At 41.5% G+C, this 21,707-nt stretch overlaps 1 protein-coding gene across 1 annotated transcript; it reads left to right on the forward strand.

Moving 5' to 3' along the window:
• Positions 1-15,975: 15,975 nt before the first annotated feature.
• GLRG_03945 (uncharacterized protein) lies at positions 15,976-21,707 on the forward strand (the record flags this gene model as incomplete). Its single annotated transcript, XM_008094630.1, has 2 exons — positions 15,976-16,467; positions 16,527-21,707. The coding sequence occupies 2 exons, from the start codon at positions 15,976-15,978 to the stop codon at positions 21,705-21,707; spliced, it is 5,673 nt and encodes a 1,890-aa protein (XP_008092821.1).

A 21,707-nucleotide genomic window follows, 5' to 3' on the forward strand; every position in this document is an offset into this window, starting at 1 on the left:
ACCTCTAGGCTACTAAATTACTAGCTAGATCTTCTAGCTATTAAAAGCGCTATATAGGCTTTAATAATTACCTTTACTATAGTAAAGGCACCTTAAAGAGGGGCTTACTATATAAGGCTTTTACTAAGTACCTAGTAAGAATTACTATTAAAAAAAGGATTATATTATATTCTTTTTTTATATTAATAACTATATATTAGCTTATTACTATATAGATAAAGTATAAGTAAGTAATAAGATAGTAGCCCTTTAGTAATAATACTACCTTAAAGGTAGAGGCCCCTTATAATAGTTCCTTAGCCTTAAGGTAATTTATAACTAAAGTAGCTATTATCTCTAGCTCTTATAAGTAGTATATTATAATAAAGTAACTAAACTACTACTAATAAATAACTAATATAATAAATTATTACCTATAGTAAAAGCTAAGCTACTACCTAGTAAATATATAGCCTTATTATAAAAGGTTAATAAATATTAAAAAAAGGTAGGGATAATCCTTTATATAGTAGTAATAACTTAGCTAGACGTTACTTTTATAGCTAGCTAGCTTACTTATATTAACTATAATCTAAATCTAGATTACTAAAAGGCTATAAATTATATACTTAGATATTTTTATTAAACGTAGCACTTTTACCTTAAATATAAAGTAGCGCTAGGTAGTAAGGATAATATGTTAAAGGTTACGTTAGACGCCTTATTTACTAATAACTTACTAGATTATTATAGCTTATAGGCATACGTACTAAAGCTATTTAGAGGGCTTATCTCCTAGTAAGCTAATAAATAAGATACTATAATAATATTAACTACTAAGGCTAAATTACTAGCACTATTATCTACTATAAAAGAGGCGCTTTTTACTAGTAGATTAATTACTACGCTAGGTATTTAACTATTAACTTAACTAGGAACTAAATTATTACTTAATAAGTAGGTAGCTACTAAATAGCTACTAACTATTTATATTAGCTATAATAATACCTAAACTATTAGGCTTATTACTAAGGAGCTTATTTAACTATAGATAAGGCTATAGTATATAGATATTTATAACTACTAGCTGCACTAAGAAGTAGTAGTAAATTAGATTACTATTAAATATAAGAAGTCTACTAAATTAATAGCTAATAAATTAATAAAGGCACTTAGTGCGCTATAATTTACTATATTTATAGCTTAATTAAATATAAGTAACTAACGTATACGCCTTAAAGTAAATTAATAGTAAGAATTAGCTAATAATAAAGTAAAGCTTTACTACTAGATAGAGGAAGAAAACGTATAGGATATTAAAGGATAATTAACAAACAAATAGGCTATAAATAGAGAATATTTAGCGTAGGCGCTATAGTAATTAATTACGTTACTAGCACTAAGGGGGTGTGTTAAATATAGCAGAACTATATATAAAATAACTAGTAAATATATAGTTACCCTATAGTAAATTATTAGGGAATAGGCAGTAAAATAGCCCTACTTTTAGGGTGATTTTACTAATTATATAGCTAGGATTTCTCTAGGATTTCCTAACTAAGAAATAAAGGGGATTTCCTTATTCCTATAAGATTTTACTAAAGATATATATAATATAATATATAATTAATTAATTAACTATTATAATCCTTACTATTTAATAAGTATAGTTTAGACTAACCTTATTTTTTTATATTTAGTAATATTTTTATTTCCTTTTTAAGAAGTAGACCTACTTTTATACTAAAGATACTAAAAGTCTATTTTTAGTATAAACACTAATATATATTATATTTTATTTAAAAAAAAATATAATATAAATATAGTTACTAAAAATAAAAACTATATTAAGAAACCCTTATAATAATCTTTAGATCTATACTATTTATTAATTATAAAGTTTATTATTTTAAGTTAAGCCTTATAAGTACTATATATATTAAAAAATATAAGTCTTTATATAAAATATATATAAAGGTATAGGTAGTATACTACGCCTGTTAATAGACTATTCTAGTATTACTAAAAGATTAATTAGTTTAGGCACTAAGTGCCTAAAATACACTACATATAGCCTTATAAAGGGTAACTAGGCTAACCCCTTATAATTACCCCCCTTCTAATACGACACGTCTTAAGTCGCTTTAGGCCTACATACACGCACTAGCGCTAGTAACTATACGCTAGAGCATAAGGTTATATTAACCCTAAAGGCCCTAAGCAGCCTGGCGTCTAGTAACAGCTGCTAGATATTACCTCCCTACACCTAGTCCCTTTAAGCCTAACGTAAGCTGCCCCTTATTTATACCTAGCTAACTAATCTACTAATTAATAACCTTCTAGCCCCTTAAGGCCTACACTAAAGAGAGTCTTAACAGGTAGGATTTAAACCTAGCCCCTGTTAACAGCTAGAAGACCTACTTAGTGCCTAAATAATTATAAAGGTATAGGTAGTGTGCTACGCCTGTTAATAGACTATTCTAGTATTACTAAAAGATTAATTAGTTTAGGCACTAAGTGCCTGAAATGCACTACATATGGCCTTATAAAGGGTAACTAGGCTAACCCCTTATAATACACTTTTAACTCTCTGTCAGTTAGGACCTCCTACACCTAGAAATATGTCAAGACGTCGCGCAACCCTTGGCCTTGAGACAAAGTCGGAACCTAAACGTATATTAAGGTAGGGTAGGTGCGTCTGATGTCCTATGAAGTGCTGAAGTCTACGACGGAATATTCACTCAGTGGGAACTTGTGCCGCTCCCGAGGTTTGGGGACGAGCCGTCCGACCTAGTCTACATATGCGACGTGAAAAATGAGTTTGCTGATATTCTTTGCACTCCCGCAAGCCCAAAGTGGCTGCAGGTTGATGACTTGACCACAAAACTAGATTTAGAACAGCCATCGGGGCCCCAAACGTTTGCGTAGCACAACCTTCCCACTGCCCGCAAAGTCAATTCCCGCAACGACAGGTTGAGAAGAATGAACCATGCGCCCCTCCGGCCCAAGGGTGAGAACATCACTTTCGCGACGATCAGACTTCTGAGTGCCTTTGTAGATCCACATGTACCGCATTAGCTCTAAAATTGTAGGAGGTGCCTTCCAAGGTGGCCAAGATCCAGACCAAAGCCAAGCGCATCTTGCATCTCGACTGGCCTGGGGTTCCGTGTAAGTGAATGCCACAGACCGCGCGGGACAAGACATCCGCTGGTCCCAAATCCCATGTCATCTACTGTCCAGAATATACCGAACCATCCAGCTGCAGGTGGAAGGGGGCGGGAGGTCAAGGCGGTGGTTTGGCTAGCTGACTTGGCGGTCCATGAGCATTACACATCCCTAGAGGCGGAACAAGAGCTGGGCTTTGTAAGCGGCATGGGGCGAGGTCATGGATGGATCTGAGTTAATGACTTTCCAACCGGCTGTATGCCGACTGCTCCGACTTCAGAGAGAGATATGCAGTCGCCTGAGTCGTCAAGGTTGTTGTTGGTATCACAGGGATCGCAATCAATGTAGCCGCAATAGTATTAATTAACTATTAGTAGCTGGGTGAAGATGATGATGGAAAAGAGAAGAGGTTGCTGCCGTAGGTATTCGTAGTGGTGTAAGTAAGCCGCCAGGGTAAGTCACGTAATAGTAAATCACATAACTATAGATTAGCTCTACTATTAAATAGTTAAATATCCTAACACTAGTAACTTTCTAAAGTAAAGGAAAATCGCTATAAATAGCCTAGATACTACCTAGTAGCTAAAAAGCTTAAAAACGTAATAAAAATTAAAAGCCTAAAAGTATTTAATACTTTTTGTTTATATAATCTGTTATATAGCTTAAGAAACCTATCCCTTTATACTAATCTAAACTATCTTATTTCTAACTAGTTATTTTAGTACCTTATTAGGTAATAATTTAGTAAATCTATTAGTAGGATTATTATTACCTTATATCTATTATACCTTATAGACCTTATATTACTTATATAACTACTAAAGGGCTATAATATTAATTATAAGCCTTTTTTTTTTATAGTCTTAAGCTTAATAAGGCACTTATAAAGTAAGTATAAGTTAGTATAAAGGATTATTAGTATATATAGTAGCTTAAGGTAGTTAGTAATTATTATAATAGTTATACTAAGTATATAGGTAATATTAGCGCTAGTAACTATATTATAAATCTTAAAGGCTAGTACACTTTAGGTAACTTACTTACACTTTATTAAGCTAAAGTAAATAATATTACTAGTTATAGTAAATCTATTACTTATAGTAGTACTTATAGGTGCCTTATTAGTAAGAATAATAATAAATCCTAGCTATAAAGTAAAGTCCTTATTATTTATAAATAATTTATTTATAAAAATAAAAAGCTTTATAAATTTAAAGTTAAGTAAATAAAATAACAGACTATAGTTAAGGTTATTTATTTACTATATAATATAATAATTAAGTGCTTTAATTTTATTTATATTAAGTAATTAGTATTATACTATAATAAAGTAGTTAAAGTATACTTTAGGCTAGTAGACTAACGTAATATATATACTATAGGCCTATTACTTAACGTACTACTTAAGTGCTTATAGAGATTCTTTATTAATAAGTTAAAGTCTCTTACCTTAGCCTTTTTATTAGAGAAGAAGCTTCCTTTTAGTAGTTAGAGATACTATACTACTATTAAAAGTAAGTAGGTTATTAATAGTAAAGATTTACTTCTCCTTAGTAGTAAATATAGCCTTAGTAAGCTTATTAGCCTTATAAGTAGAAAAGGATTTATTTAAAAAAGTAATAGTATTATTAGTTTATATACTAATAATCCTAAAGTCTAGGCTCTCTATATTAGTAATTAGTAGGTATAAATTAAAGGTTAAAGTCTTTATTTAGAGCTTTTTTTTATAGTAGTAACTATATATTACCTACTAGTAGGTGCCTACCTTTATAATACTATATAATAGCTTTACTACTTATATAATAGTGTCTTTTAGATAAAGGTCTTATATTTATAATAAAAGGTATATAAGAATTATATAATTTAATAAGGTAGTTAACTATATATACGCCTAAGTAATATTATATAACTAAAGTAAGAAATTATTATTATTATAAATAAAAGATAAAGTAAAAATAAGAATAAAGTACTAGCTAGCTTACTAGATTATAAGTAACTAGGTAAGAATTACTTTTTTACTATTATTAGTATATCCTTAGATAACTAAGTAGGATTTCTTATATAGTTTTTTATTTTAGCCTTTTACCTTATTAATAATCTATAATTTAAATATTTATACTTTAGTATACTTATTCTTATTATATTAAATAAAGTAAAATACCTTATAGGTAATAAGCCTTTTAATCTTAGTAGTAGTTACTTACTTAAAGGGCTTCCTTAAGGTAGTAATAATACTTTTTTTTTATAGTTTAATTAATAATAGTTAGTTAGCTTTTTTCTTTATTAAGACGTATACTATACTTATAGTAGTAAAGAAGGTAGTAGGCCTAATAGTAAAGCTAGTTTTATTAAAGAAATTAATATACCTCTATAGGTAGCTAGCTTTTTACTTTAGCTATAGGTGTATAGTAATAGTAATACTATTATATATTTTTTTAGTAGGCATAAGGATATTAGTAGGTAATAAGGCTACTATACTATTATTATTATTCTCCTTATTACCTTACCTACTTACCTTAGAGAGTAGCTATTATTACTTATTATAAGTATCTTTAAGGTATAGTATAATAATAGTTAAATAAAAAGTTTATAGGCCTTAAGGGAGGTTAATAGTATAAGTAGTCCTATTACTAGTAATAAGGTAAAAAGGGCCTTACTAGCCTTTTTTCTTATACTAAATATAGACTATAGATTAAAGTAGAAAGGCTACTATTATAGTAGTATCTAGGCTATTATATATAGTTACTACCTTATTAACTTACCTTTTTATATAGATTTAGTAAATAGCCTTTATTACTTTTTTTACTACTTTAGCCTTTTTAAGTAAGGTTAGTAAAAGTAGTAATAAGTTAGAGATTTATAAGTAAGCACTAAAGACTAGTAGTATAAGTACTAAGCTATTTAGGCTAGCTATATTATTAATTACTTTAATAGCTAGCTAAAGGGTAACCTTAGGTGTATAGCCCTTACTATAGAGGATATTATATATATATTAAAGAGGTATATAGTATCTTTTAACCTTATTAATACTATTATAGGCTTTAATTAGTATTTCTTTAATATTAATATAAAGTAACCTTACTAACTACTTAAATTTACTAGTATAAAAGTTTAGGCTAGTATTAGTAATAATCTAGTTAGGTAGGCTAAGGTAGACGTTAATCTAGTATATCTAAAGTGCCTCTTATATATACTCTATAGTAATATTTTTAAGTAAATAGGCTACTTAAAAAGATATTATAGTATTAACTATATATAAGGCTAGGTAGTTACTATTAAGGTAGATAATATTAATAATAATCTTATAGTTAAAGTTATATTTATTATTACATAAAGTAAATTTAAAGTAACTAGGCGCCTTTATATTTATTTAGTAGTAGTAGTAGACCTTAGTTAATTTCTCTAAGGCTATAATCTTAACTTTATTACTAAATTATTAGAGGACGTAATAAAGCCTTTTAACTAATAGGTAGCTAAAGTAATAATAAATTTACTATAACTTAATATCTATAAGATAGTAGTAGGTAATACTTTACTTATGTTAATTAAGTAGTATCTATATATAGCCCTATTTATAAATAGTAAGTATAATAGTGTTACCTTAGATTAGCTTATTAGTAAGGTTATTAAATTTAATACTATACTAATCTATATTTATAAAGTAAAGTAGAAATAAGGTGTTTAATAGTATTATATAGAAGGTTAGCGTACTAAAGGGGGTTAGTATATTAATTACCCCTTATAATTTAAAGTAGTTACTACTACTAAAGCAGATTTTTACTTTACCTACTTATAACTTATCTATAGCTAGATTTCCTTTTATTTAGTAGTAAAAGGTAAGATACTACTTATATCTAGCTATTAAATATTTAGCTACACTAGAGTTAAGTATAATACTATAGAATAAGATAGATAAATATTACTTATTAAGGGTAAAGACGTCTATATTAGGTAGCTTATTATTATATAGATTCTTATATAAGGAGTTATCCTTTATAAGAAAATAGGTTATAAATTAGTTATATAGTAATAAAAAAAGAGTAGGCCTATTAATAGTAAATAAGTTAAAGAACGTTATTAACATATAAAACGTAGTGCCTAATTCTTTATCTTTATTACTTTTTATATAGTTACCTTCCTTATCTAAAGTAAATAGCTTATATCCCTTAAAGTTAGTTATAAAGTAGTTAAAGGCTTTAGGTAAAAAGTCTATTAGATACTACTTTTTATACTTATAGTAGGCTTATTACTTTTTATCTTTTAAGTGCCTTATTAACTAATAGTTAGTCTTACTATATATATAACACTTCTTTATAAATAATAATAAAGGTAAAAAAGGTGCTTATTACTATAGATTACTATTAAAAAGGCGCTATAGTGTAAAGTTACTATAGCTATAGTTATATTAGCTAAATTATTAGTAACTTTACTAGCTATTATAGATATAGTTAGTTTAGTATTAATTATTTACTTTTTTAGTTAGGTATTAATATATAGGTTAGTTAAATTATATTATATTACTAATTACTAATTAAAGCTAGCTATATACACTAGTAAACGTTAAAGATAAATTAAAAAAGGTAAGAGAGTATTTTTTTATCTTATAGCAGGAGTTAAGTAATTAGTTATAGAGGGCTACATTAGATAAAGTACTAATCCTTATAACTATTCTTATAAAGGTAGTTACTCTCTTAATAAGTAACTTTAGGCATTTAGCCTTACTTTTATCTAGATTATTTAAGATAGTCCTTATTAAATTAGTCCTTTATAGCTTAGTAAAGTAGGCCTAAAAGGTCTTTTTATTCTTAAAATTACCCCTTATTTATATAACTATAGTAATAAAGTTAGTCTAGTTATAAAAATAGTTAGTATAGTACTTTATAGCCTTACCTTTAAGTATAATAAAGAAGGCGCTTATAAAGTGCTTTTACTAGATCTTAGCCTTTATATAGTAGTTATAAAAGATTATAAGCTTTAATTTAAGTAACTTATATACCCCTTTACTATACTTTATCTTATTAAGGTATAATTTAATAAGGTTAGTAAGCTAGTAAGTTATAAGTAAGGTAGTAGTAACTAATATAACTAATAAGTAAAAGTAAGTATTACTTACTTACTTAAATAGTAAAAGAATAAAATTTAGGTTATTATATAATAAGGCTAGATTAATAGGCCTTTATTAACCTTTTTAAACTTAAGTAACTTATACTAAGGAGGTAATAATATAAAAAAGGCCTAGTTAATTTTATATTAATATTATTTCTAGTAGTAGGTCTATAATATCTTATATAAAGTTAGGTTTATTAATCTTTAAGTAAAAATCCTTACTCCTTTTTTTTTTCTTTAATATCCTTAAGTATCTACGCCTTTAGATTATTAGCCTTAAGAGTATAGTAAATTTATTTAGTAATAGTTAGTAACTTTACTATTAATACCTATACGCCCCTATATATTAAGTAGTCTTTAAATTTAATAATAGTTTTATAGGTAGTACCTTTAAAGGTATTAAGTAACTATTCTTTAAAGTCTTTAGTAGTATATCTTTATAGCTATTAACTATATAGCTATATAAAGCTATATTATATTATTTAAAGTATAATAATAGTACTTAAGGTATTATATTACTTAACTTAGGTAAGGCTATTAGGAATATTAGCTAAATTAGTTATACCCTATAGTTATATAATAATAAAGGGCTAGCTACACTCTAGGATAAGATATAAATCCTTAATATCCTATAGATAGATATACTCTTTTACCCTAGCTAGTACCTATAGTTTACTTTACTTTTTACTTAGTTTTTTTTTTACTATTATTATTCTTTATTAGCCTTACTAACCTCTTAATTATAAGCACTTACTTCTTACCTATAAGGTTAAAGGTAAATCTATATATTAAAGGAATTACTACTATTAGTATAAATAATAATAAAATAAGTAAATAAATAATATAATATAAGGAAGTATAAGTAAGAGATAAGGTAAATAAAGGGATAAAATAATAAATAAATAAATAGTAGCAGATAGCTCTAGGGAGGCCTTACGCTTTAGTAATATAAAGAGATAGCTCTAGAGAGGCCTTACGCTAGATCTTACTTAAAGAACAAGAGGAGATATATACAGACCTTACTTTTTAGTAAGTAGGATACTATAGTTAAAGATTTTTAAAAGAAGAAAAGTAAGGAGTTAAGGTTATATACCTTACTTAAGGGTAAATAATAAGTAGTCTTCTTAGATTAATTAAGATAGTAAAGTTAAGTAAAAGTTATATTAGTTACTAATAATTATACTTTACTTAAAAAAAAAGAGAAAGTAAGAAAGATAGTGTAGTTATTAATAGGTATTTAAAGGATAAAAAAAAGTAAGTAAATTAAGGTAATATAAGTAACTTCTACCTTTTTTACTTTACTTAAAGAATAAAAAAAGATATACTTACTAAAAGTAATAATTAGCTACTAACTATTTAGTTAAGAAAAAAAGTTATAATTACTATAGGCTACACCTAGCTAATAATATAATATTAAAAGTATATAAAGGTAAGGTTAGTAAAAGCTATTTATTTATAAATACTATATTAAAAGTAAATTACTTAAGTAGTTCTTACTTAACTACTTTATAGCTAGTCCTACTAGTAAGATCTTATTTAAATAAGAACTTATAGAAGTCTATTTACTTATAATCTTATATAGGCTATTACTACTATAGTAAGATAAAAACTTAGTAAGATAAAAATCTTAATAATTAAAGGAAAAAAAGGTTAAAAGATAAAAAAAAAAAGAACTTAAAGAAACTTAGGTATAAAAAAAAATAATTATACTAAATACTATAAAAGTTATTAGTAAGTAAGTAGTATATAAAAGAAAAAACTTCTCTAAAAGTAATAAAGTTAATAGTAGTAATAGTAGTTATTATATAGTAAATATAAGGCTTAAAGGGTTATTTACTAGGTATTATAAGATCCTAGGTACTAATAATCTTTAGGCTAGGTAGCACTTTAATACTTTAATTTAAGCTACTATAGTAAGTAAAGTATTATAGCCTCTTCTAATAATCCTTACTAATCTATAGTAGTAGTAACTATAAAGTTAACTACTAATTAGTGTTAGTATTATAGGGATTATAATTAATATAGCTATAATAGTATTAATTAACTATTAGTAGCTAGGTAAAGATAATAATAGAAAAGAGAAGAGGTTACTGCTGTAGGTATTTGTGGTGGTGTAAGTGAGCCGCTGGGGTGAGTCACGTGATGGTAAATCACGTGACCATGGATTGGCTCCACCATTGAACAGTTGAATATCCCGACAGTTGTCTAGGGTTGTAACAAAGAGGGGGCTAAGCCCGGCAGACGACTCTGAGCGCCAGAGCTTCTGGCATGCTCATGCTTTGGTTGGGATGAATGAAAGGCCGTGGAATGTCTCAACGAGCATACGATATTGATAACCCGCACTCGAGCTCTCTCAAGGCTCTAGAACCGCCGAGTTTGGACGAGACTGCGAGAAAGGGTGGGAAAGAGAGGGAAGGAGGGAGAGCGCTTGTGCCTGGGATGAACAAGTTGCCCAAAGCACCCGGCCTAGTCGAGACGGCGTCGATTGTTTGCAGGAAGACCTACTTTTCGATTGATCATCACCAACATCTGGGTGATCTGCCGACTAGAGAGCCGAAGGGATAATCAGTAGCCGGGTGAGACTGGGGGCTCGATTGGCCAGGCCTAACAAACCAGCTGTTTCGCAAGGCGTGAGACGGAGGATGCATGTTCCTTGGACGGGGCAGCTCGCGCGTGCGCAGTGGACAACCCAGTTTGAAGGAAGAACATCGATTCAGTGCCGCTACCTTGCCCGCGAAACTTTGAGGGCTGCTACCGAGCAATTCTGTCATATGTCGACCATTGCTTCAATGGGAAGAGAGGAAGGGACGCCAGCATTCTGGGAGCATGAGGCGTGTTCGAAAGGCAGGGATCATCGGGATGACGAAGAAGCTCGGATGGGCTAGGTAAGACAGCAAAGCAACCGTAACAAGAAATGTGTATTCCGTACCGGTCGACGAAACACAGAAAACAAGGCCAATAACACTGAATAACAGAAGAGACTAAAGCAAAGATGATGTAGGCAGGTGGCATGGGAGTGAGGATGTTGCGCTGCAGCACCCACCCCGCATGGAGAAACTGAGGTGATTCGGTGCTTGGGAATGGATGCACTCGTATGCACACTACCTACATGCTATGTATATCATTGCACTGTGAGAGAGATCCTTGCGGTTTGCCGCCGCCTATTGGATGGTTAGGCCAGGGATGACGGGATTGGCGACATCATGCGGGCGTTTGGAGAGGGGGGGCTTTGGGCTTGGAGTTGATCTCTCAACCTATGCAAATCTGAGTGGGATACACACACGGAGAGCAACTGGATGTGAGTGACGCCTCACTGCCCTGTATACGGTGAGCGTAGCATGGCGGTGGGTGGCCATGACAGATGCGTTTGTCACACCTCACATGGACGGCGTGGGATGGGGGTGCCAGCGGGCTGCTGTCTGCCGTTGCAGTCGAAACGGTTCTCGACGCCTTCAATCGTGCTTTTGGCTAGCTTCAACTCCAGCCTGTCTCGCCCAAGTCTCTCCTGTGGATCATTATCACCCGGAACGGCGTATGGAGCACGTTTTCCTTACCATTGTCCTGGAGGCTTCGGGACCATGATGCCCATCCCCCCCCCTTTTGCTCCGCTGACAACTCACATACCGTTCCACGACATGCAAGGCGTTCTCGATGACACCCTTGAGCTTACATAGCAGTCGTCGACGGCCGGCTGCGTTTCCGCGCGGTACTACGAAGCACATGCCATCATCTCTGGCACCCTAGACTATGGCTTGTGACTTACGCATATGTGGGAAGGTCCCTGTTCAACTCACTGCAAAGAGTGGGCAGAGTCAGTAGGCAGAATACCGGTGAACAGATGCAGGAGAGAATGCAGCTGCAGGCCGGAGCATGTTACATAAAAAGTTGTACGGGAGGGTTGCTAAGCCGCTGTCCTGTGGTTATATTAGCCATGAAGCAATAATGTACCCATGATGTTGTGTGTGGTATCCGTATGCGGTGGTGTATGCATCTATCGACAAGCTAACTAGCAGCGAGAAAACGCAAGCCTTCGCTGAGGCTTGCGAGTCCCTCCAAAGCCGGCGAGAGGTTGAATGAACGATACAAGTGACATGAAGGAATCAACCAAGAAGGCATGATACTATTTATACATCACGAAGCGATTCTCGGCTTGTCAAGAGGCTTAGCCAATGCCGGTTGACGTAAGTTGGGTGACTGACCAAGGGTAGCGGGTGAGTCTCGTTTCCAAAGATCTTGAACCTCGGGCCCGGCGCGTGTGTCTTTGGTTGACAACTGACAATCGAAAGGTACGCGTTGAACCCCACACTCGCCCTCAGCTCTGTCGGAGCCAGTCTGGCCAATTGGTTATACTCTAGGACGCGCCTCCAACATCTCTGCCGCCTTTTCTTTAATAAACGAGACCTTTCGGTCTCGGACTGAGGAGGCCGGCTCAATGCAGATCAACGCAGTGCTTAGTGGCCGCCTGAGCCAAGTCGTTTGCATTCTCGAAGGGACCGGTCTGGGATGATCCCATCGGCGATCTGCCCATCCCTCACAGGGATCCGCAGCCCTCCGCAAGACGAAGGAGGGGGTGCCGACTTGGACGTGGGCGGCGGTGATCCAGGAGCAGGAGCCCCGCGGGCTGCATGCACTACATTTACGTTGACTGAACGCGTAGCCTGCTAGCAGGTACTGTGGATATCTTTCTGGCTTCATCCTTAGGTCGGGCCCAACAGGCAGAGGTGCCGTTGTGCCGCGGATGCGACAGTATATTTCGAGTAGGGCGCACGAAGAGGCCGTTGTGTGTTGCGATAGGGCCAGAGCAAAGCCACATACCCAGGTTGCGTTGCGGCCAGGGTGGTGGGTGTCGAGAGGAGAGCCCCCCCTGACCACAGAAGAACGGCCTTGGATTGGGAGACCACCTGATGGTGTCTTACTACGGGAGGACCCAATGCAAGTGTCACCTAGCCGGCATGTTAGTTAGTCCTCTTGGGGACTGGGCTGGCATGCAGCGCCTCAACATGCTGCTGCCCCAGCTGGTGCTCAGGTAGGTCTCGTAGGGGAGACTTGGATAATACAGATGGCGGCTAGGTGGATTGACGACAGGCAAGCGATCGATCCATGGCAGACGAGGAGCCGTGGATGGTTTTTCTTTGTCGGTCTAGAGGGCTGGTCTTGACTCTGTGTGTGTGTGTGCGTGTGTGTGAAAGAGGAAGATAGAGGAGGCCTACGTTTTTGAGAAGAAGCTGTTGTCAACTCTGGAGGCGTAAAGGAATGTGACCTTGGCTTTGGCGTCGGCAGACCGGATTGAAGTGGTTGAAGTGCATGAGCCCAAGGATAGGATATCCGTGTTTGCAGAATGGCATTTGGCATCTGGACCCTTGAAGAGGGCCCAGTTATGTAGTCAAGTGAATCTCCGAGCCCGCAGCGAGCGGGCACGGATGGTATTTTGCAGGTAGCAGGCATGTTGAACTAGCACGACTGAGGCGAAGGGGCAAAGTTTCCCATGTGGCCGTGTCAAACTTTGTGGTGTTGTTTCTGCTTTTCTCCCTTGGCGTCAAGACACTGGGGTCGCCCGCATTTGATTATGTACCGCGTATGTATCATGCGTTAGATGTAAAGGCAAAGCCGAAGCACCTGGGAGACGAAAACATTCGATTGCCCATTATATGTACTGTATGTATGTATCGGTTGTGTGCCGATTGTTGGTATGAGCGACGGAAAAGGGGGGAGTGGAACGAATGGCACGAGAAAGCAAGAAAGCAAGACCGGACCCGAGGCAAATACAAAAGGTATGAGCCCAGATGAGGCAATGGTGGTGAGGAAAGGGACCGGATGCATGATTGTGCGTCCCTGACGCACGATTTCTTGCGTGGTCGTTGTTGATCTACGTCCTGTTCCTTGGAAAGTAAGAGACAGAACCTCGTTTGTTTGCTGTTGTCGTTTTCTTCTTCCTTCCATCCCCTCCCGTGCAGTGTTTGCCTGAAACGTTAGGTATCCAGACAAATAAGGCGGGCTCTTGAGGAAGGGAAGTGAATTCATACCACCTACCTACCTAAGCAATAGTGATATGTAATAGTATGTATCCGTACTATGACCTACCTAGTTACCTTAGGTAATGTATGTCTATGTAGGTACCTAGACAGCACCATCCATACCAAAAGACGTGCCGCCGGTTTGAATAAACAGGTAAAGACGGAAGATAAAAAGTACAGAAAGGAGTCCAGATCGAAGCAAGCAATGGCTTGGCAGCTTTTGCCTAGTCGGCGGTCTAGGTGGTATGTTTCCACGGACAAAAAACCTCCGAGTGGCCCCATGATTAGCTGCCTACTAGCAAGTCCCTTTCAGCAAGGCGTGATCAAATGCCCCCAAGTGCCCCCCCCCCCCAAGCGGGATGGCCAGTGTCCAGTCCGTCCCGTCTCATCCAATATTCAATGTGCTACCTGGTACAGATACTGCCTTGAATGTTGATGGGACTGGCTGCTTGAAGCCCCTCTCCGCTTTCTCCTTCTCCTTGCTCTTTCCCCTCTGGACTGCCGCCTCTCCTCCCCCCCTCTCCTCTCCCTCCCAAAAAAACAAACAAAGTCACACCCAACTCCCAGACTTCTCGCTCGTGTTTTAGCGAGCAACCTAACTCCGAAAGGGCACTAGACTGCTTTGAGTGTAGGTACGCTGCCTTGCACCCAGATTTGGCGTGTCATGCATGTATATAGACTAGGTCCCTCCTAGCGAATCCTTGCATGATTGGTCATAGAGGACCCCTTCCCCGCTTAATCCGTCCACCACGACCGCTCAAGTGCGCTGGGTGTCCCATAATTAGTAGGACGCGACCACTGCTCAATCGTGGATGCTTTTCCTCTCTGCTATGGGCGGGCCGCCGACGACTACTAACTCTTGCTCTGTACCTTCCAAGTACCTACCTTAGCGTCGCTCTGATAGCAGTGGTGCTGAGTGCTAACGCAGAAGGCAGAGGGCAAGGACGGTAATGTGTGACTGACACCATCATCACAAAGGGCCACCCTGCGCCGTGAACTTTGCCTGTGCTGTTCCCTTGGCTCTCTATTTTTTTTCCGTTTCTCTCTCTCTCTCTCTCCTTTTCTCTCCTCTCTCTTTCCTGTTTGTCTGACGACGATACGCAAGGTCCCAGGACGGCCATCGAAAACGGAATCGCGAGCTCCTGTTCCAAACGGACACGCCAATCCTCGCGTGCGCTCTCCCCTATCGTCGACCCCTTCCTGTCACGTTCCAGCTTCGACTAGACACGGAGGCTGTCAAGCGTCCGACCCAGGTTGGCAGCACTATCTGCACTCGATCACTCCTTTCCAGGTCACCTCGAGTGCGCCGCCTTTCCGAAACCCCGTACTCTCCTGTTCGACTCAAACGCCTCACTCGCTCGCTGCCAAACACCTTGGACGTCGTCTTCCGAACCTCCACAGCACAGTGGGCGGCGCCTTGTGGTCGATCACCAGGGCCCTCTCACTTGCCTTTCGCACTTCGAAAACAGCCGACTTAAGTACCCGTCATGTCTGGTGGTTTGGCTTGCCTGTAGTCTTGGCCCTTTGCCAGACAACCTGGCTTCCGCTCGGTTTTCTCCCGAGCTGAACCAATTCGCGACTTGCACAAGCCGCAACATTCTTGCGTGCGAACCCGAACAAACGCCATTCAGACAGTCCTCGCTCGCCGAGACGAATCACGTCGGCCAATGGTATCGCCACAACCGGGGATTTCACCCGCCTTCCTCCCACAATGGAACCACCACAACCCAACATGTTGGCGCCCCCGGCCGTGACCGCCCTTCGGACACAGGCCGGCGTCATGGAGCGTTCTCTAAGCGAAGATATCCGAGAAGAAAGAGAAGAATTGCGAGAGGCTGCCGAGCAGACGCTGAATGTCATTGTCGATCTCAATCTCGACGGCACCATCCGCTGGGTCAGCCCGTCGTGGGCCGATGTGATTGGCACTCAGCCCGATTCTGTGAAAGGTACTGCGATAGCCGACCTGATTGTCAGCGACAACAAGACGGTTTTTGCCGATACCGTGGAATCGATGAAGACAGACGACTCCCGGAGCCAGAGAGTCCGCTTCGCAGTAGCGATGGGCCCATTGTCCAGGTTATTGCCCATCGACATTGTTCAGGACGAGGATCTCGATGGAGCCGAGAAGCCCGCCCTCGAGGCTATCGATCTGGAAGCCCAGGGTATCATGGTCTACGACGGAGTCTCGGGAGGAGAGAGCCACGTAAGTGCAGATGCCATTATTCGTAACCGTGTCCGTTTGCTAAATGTTGGACGTATCAGACAATGTGGATGATTCGGCCCTATATCGCGCCTAGAGAGATCAAGATTGACCTTCCCGCTGTCATTGTTGACTCTCTTGGGTCTGGCGCCGAAGTCCTTGCGAGCTACCTTACGCAGCTGGCCGAGTCCGGCATCGACGATCCCCAAAACCACCCTCCGCCACTGCCCGTCTTGTGCCGAATTTGCGAGCGGCAAATCTCGCCTTGGTGGTTTGAAAAGCACACCGATTTGTGTCTGCAGGAGCACAGGGCGGAGATGGATGTGCAGATGGCACAAGACAGTTTGACCGATCACCGACACTCCATTGTCAAGGTTCTCGATGCCCTCGAAGCAAGAAAAAGCAGACCACTGCCAGGGGATCAGCTCTCCGGCCCAGCTGCCGAGTACAAGGGCCTGCCGATCGGCCCACCCCTATCGGCCCAATCATCTCCCGGGAACTCGGTGTCACAGTCTCGGGAAAGGTCAGGCGGTTTCGGACACTCACGAGCTCGTTCTTTTGCCATTCGACGTCCCCAGGCAAGAATTGTGGAGTTGCTCCTTGACCTCTGTGATACTGCGATTGAGATTAGTACCCCGGCGGTGAAGGAGGTTTCTTCGCAGAACCCTGGCGAGATCAGGACCCAATCTCCCCAGTCCGAGTCTCGCATCTCACAGGTTATGCAATGGCAGTCACCTAGCACTAACACGCTGGAACAGGAGCAGGGTCTTGCTCTGCTATGCGCTGACACCGAAAAAGCCGCCAAGACGAAGGTGGAAGCTGTCTTCAGACATCGCAAGATCATTGAATATGCTGAGCGCATCAGGATCGAGTTCGCCGTCATCGTTCAGGATTGCATCGATGAGGCAATGCGGAAAGCGGCTCGGATTGCTGCCGGACGTCTTAGCGACTCCACCGAGGAGGAGGAGGAGGAGGAAGAAGAAGACGAGGAGGCCACGCCCGCACACGAGGAACTGTTCTTCCAGGGTTCCTTCGATAACCCTTCGGCCCTCGCAGTTGCGCTACAGAATGTCGGTCTCAACGATACCACGGACAGAATCCGGCCCACCTCTTTTGTGGGATCGGCACGGTCGAGCAGCCCGAGAGAGTGCCTGACGCCGAGATCTAATTTGGGTGGCATCAACCCAGCGGCGCCTGCTCGTGAGTCCAGGCGAGAATCGTTACTCTTCGAGAGTGACAATGGAGATAGCGATGGAAGTATCCGTTCATCTTCCGTAACCTCGCGCCAGCCACCCCGTACTGATTCCCCGATATCCGAGTTTGGTGACCTCCGCCGAGCGGCAAGCTCCAGACAACACCATCGTCGGAGCATCATCTTGCCCGGTGCATCATCGCCCCGAAGGCAAGAATCGCCCTCGCGCCTCAACCAGCCATCATCTCCACTCCGTATCATCAAGCCGCGCAACTTCCCGTTCCCCCAAGACGGCGTCACGTCTCCTGAAGCATCGCCGCTGCTACCCGGAAGCGACTTCAGCTCGCCAGCTCATTTGCCGGTGAGCCACCACCGCCGACAGTCCTCGACAGCGATGTCTGAGTTCGTGATGAAGGGCCCCCCATCCCCAAGAATGGTAGCCCACCAGCCTCCGCCGCAAGCACGACCGTCGCCTCCGTCGATCAAGGATTTCGAGATCATCAAGCCGATTAGCAAAGGAGCCTTTGGCAGTGTTTACCTATCAAAGAAGAAGTCCACGGGAGAGTATTTTGCTATCAAGGTCCTGAAAAAGGCCGACATGGTTGCCAAGAACCAGGTTGGTAATGTCAAGGCTGAACGCGCCATCATGATGTGGCAAGGCCAGAGCGAATTTGTCGCCAAGCTTTATTGGACTTTCTCCAGCAAGGATTACCTCTATCTCGTCATGGAATACCTCAATGGCGGCGACTGTGCATCCCTCATCAAGGTGCTCGGCGGTCTTCCGGAAGAGTGGGTTAAGAAATACCTAGGGGAAGTGGTTCTCGGCGTGGAACATCTTCATAGCCGGGGCATCATCCATCGCGACTTGAAGCCAGATAACTTGCTCATCGATCAGAAAGGCCACTTGAAGCTTACTGATTTCGGCTTGTCACGCATGGGCTTGGTCGGAAGACAAAAGCGGGCGCTTGACAGCCAAAACTTGGATCCCACGCCTGATCTTCTCAAGCAGGGCCCATTCGCACGTTCGTCGTCGTTGGCATCATCCCGCTCCACCTCGCTGGATCTTCACGGCCATGCCCACTCGCCTAGCACGACGCCGCAGATGACACCTGATACTGGCTCCAGTGGCGGGCAGCCCTCATACTTCGCCCTGGGAGGTCCGGAGGCCCGACGTCTCTCGAGCCATCGTAGCGATAGTGGCGGCAGCGAGACCCTTGCGCGCATGCTCAACAACTTTTCGCTGAACGACCAAGAGCACAACCCGCCAACCCAAAGTTCGCACCCAGTCCCGGAAGATGCAAATGACAGCGCTGGCCAGGCCTCTCCAGATATGGCGGTACTCCATCACGCCAGTACCCAATCCAGCGTCGACTTCCTGGGCAAGAGCACACCTCCTCAGTCATCCATGATGCCGCCTCCGATGGCTCTATTCAATCCGGAAGACACCAACCGCCGTTTCGTTGGAACACCTGACTACTTGGCCCCCGAGACAATCAAGGGCGAAAAGCAGGATGAGACGAGCGATTGGTGGTCTGTTGGATGCATCATGTTTGAGTTCCTCTACGGCTTTCCGCCCTTCCACGCCGATGAAGCAGAAGAAGTATTTGAGAACATTCTCGCACGCAAGATCCAGTGGCCCGATGAGAATGAGTGCGAACCCATCTCCGACGAGGCAAAGGATCTCATCAACAAATTGCTCTGCATGGAACCCCAGTCACGACTTGGGGCCAACCGAGAGGATAAGTTCCCCTGCGGCGGTGATGAGATCCGCAGTCACCCTTGGTTCGAGGCTATCAACTGGGAGACTTTGCTCCAGGACGAAGCGCAGTTCGTGCCACAGCTCGAGCACCCTGAAGACACCGAATATTTCGATGCCCGCGGAGCCGTCCTGCAGTCCTTTGCCGAAGAGATGGAAGATCAGCTGTCGCCGCCTGTTTCTGGTACAGGCTCCGACTACCACGATCGACCGCACGATGCTCTATCTCGTGTCCGATCCCAGGTCAACTCGATCAAACGCAACCTGATGCCACTTCACATCCCTCCGCACGTAAGGGACTTGAAGAGCAGGCGGCTCAGTGAGCCAGTCGTAGCAGATGACTTCGGCAGTTTCACATTCAAGAATCTTCCAGTGCTGGAGAAGGCCAACAAGGATGTGATTCAAAAACTCCGCGCAGAAGCGTTGGCGTCCCAGAACAAGCCGACCGTCATCAGCCCCGGCGGGAGCGTCACCTCGCCCGGTGCCAACCTTGAGGGCAGCCCAGTGCTGTCTAATCCGGTCCAGCGTACGATTTCGAATGCGAAAAACCGGCCACAATCACCTTCTGGGTTGAGCCACGCCAACTCGTCCCCTAGCAGGGCTTCTCAACCCTCGTCACCCTTGCTCGTCTCCTTTGTTGCTGGCCAAGGCAGTGAAGGAAGACGCAAGGTATCCAGCAACTCCTCGAGTCTCTCGCAACAATCCGGTGTGTCTCATCAGCCTACGTCCCTTGACATACCGCGGGTTCCACCCAGCTTGCAGAAGGCGGCGACGAGTGCGGCTGCTTCTCCGGTAAAGGGGCGTGGCTCAGGGCCTCCGCCGCCGTTGGCCCTTTCGCCTCAGAAATTGGTATCGACACCCAGACAAGCATCGAGCAGTCGATCAAGGTCCTTGACTGTGGGTTCCCAAGAAGGCAGCCCAATCGCTTCGGATGTGCTCTCGCACCACCGCAATCGTCGTAGCCAGGTATTTGACATGTCTCCTTCTTCATCCGATAACGAGGGCGACAAACATAATGCGCTTCTTCGGGTGCAGCGGCGCCGCCAGAGCTCGCGCCGCCTCTCTCAAATCGCCTTTGACGGCGGCCCAATGTTCCGGCCATTGGACGTTTTGATCTGTGAGGACCATCCGGTGTCTCGCATGGTCATGGAAAAACTGCTTGAGAAGTTGCGTTGTCGGACAATTTCAGTGGCCAATGGGTCCGAGGCCGTAAGATACGCTATGAGCGAGATCAAATTCGACATCATCTTCTTGGAGTATAGGTTGCCTCAGATCAACGGCGCTGATGTGGCTCGGATGATTCGGGAGACCAAGAACACTAATTCCCATACGCCAATTGTCGCTATCACGGCCTACCTGAAAGAGCTGCAAGCACCTCATTACTTCGACTCCCTGGTTGAGAAGCCGATCTCGAGTTCTAAGTTGACCGAGGTACTTAAGAATCTCTGCCAGTGGAAACCAGAGTCGCCCGGCATCAACTACTCGATGTCCTTGGGGCACTCACAACCCGTTCCATCCGGTCTTCGTCAGACTAGTTGTCGAGCGGACGACAGCCCGACTTCAAGCTCGTCTTTGTACGCTGGACGGCCGGGCAGCAGTCTGGTAACTTCGAGCAGAGAGGACTCTATCAGCTCCAGCCTTTTCGGAGACTCTGAGTCGGTGTCAACTGATGATGTGCCGGTGGTCATCAGTCGAAAGGCCACCGGCGACTGGAACGAAGGTGGACTGGGCATTACCCAGGACGAGAGCGCGCCCCCAGTGAAGTCACCCAAGTCTCTGCCACCACTTGTCACACAGCAGTCCGCACCGGGACAACTGGAGCACACCCGGAGATCAGTACCGCAGCACTCTGTGGAAAAGCTGAAGGCAAGGAAAGAGCACATAGAGAAGCGCCTCGCCGAGGGAACAGATTCGGCCGACGATGAGGACGAAGAGCTCGGCCTCGGTCGAGATAAGCTATTCCGGGGCAAGCCGCTCCTGCCTAGTTCAAAGCTTGGAATTGAGATGATGAGGGCCGATAGCCACGACAGTGTCACGATTGGATCGGAAAGCACTCCGGAGCCCATTACTCAAGTTGTCACACCCTCGAAGGAAATTGACATGCCTTCGTACGAGACGTTACGGGATGCATCCACGCGGACGCCTCCGGACAGCGGTGTCAACGCGGAAGAAAAGTCTAATGCCCCTGACGTCGACGAGACGCCGAGACCGCAACCGACCAACCGAGAAGATGTTGCGGATGAGGAGCCAACACCGCGGCCCTTGGAAAGGTCAGGCTTGTTGGGGTACCAGTAG

The sequence above is a fragment of the Colletotrichum graminicola genome (assembly GCF_000149035.1).
Source record: "Colletotrichum graminicola M1.001 genomic scaffold supercont1.12, whole genome shotgun sequence".
In the NCBI taxonomy this organism is placed as follows: domain Eukaryota; kingdom Fungi; phylum Ascomycota; class Sordariomycetes; order Glomerellales; family Glomerellaceae; genus Colletotrichum; species Colletotrichum graminicola.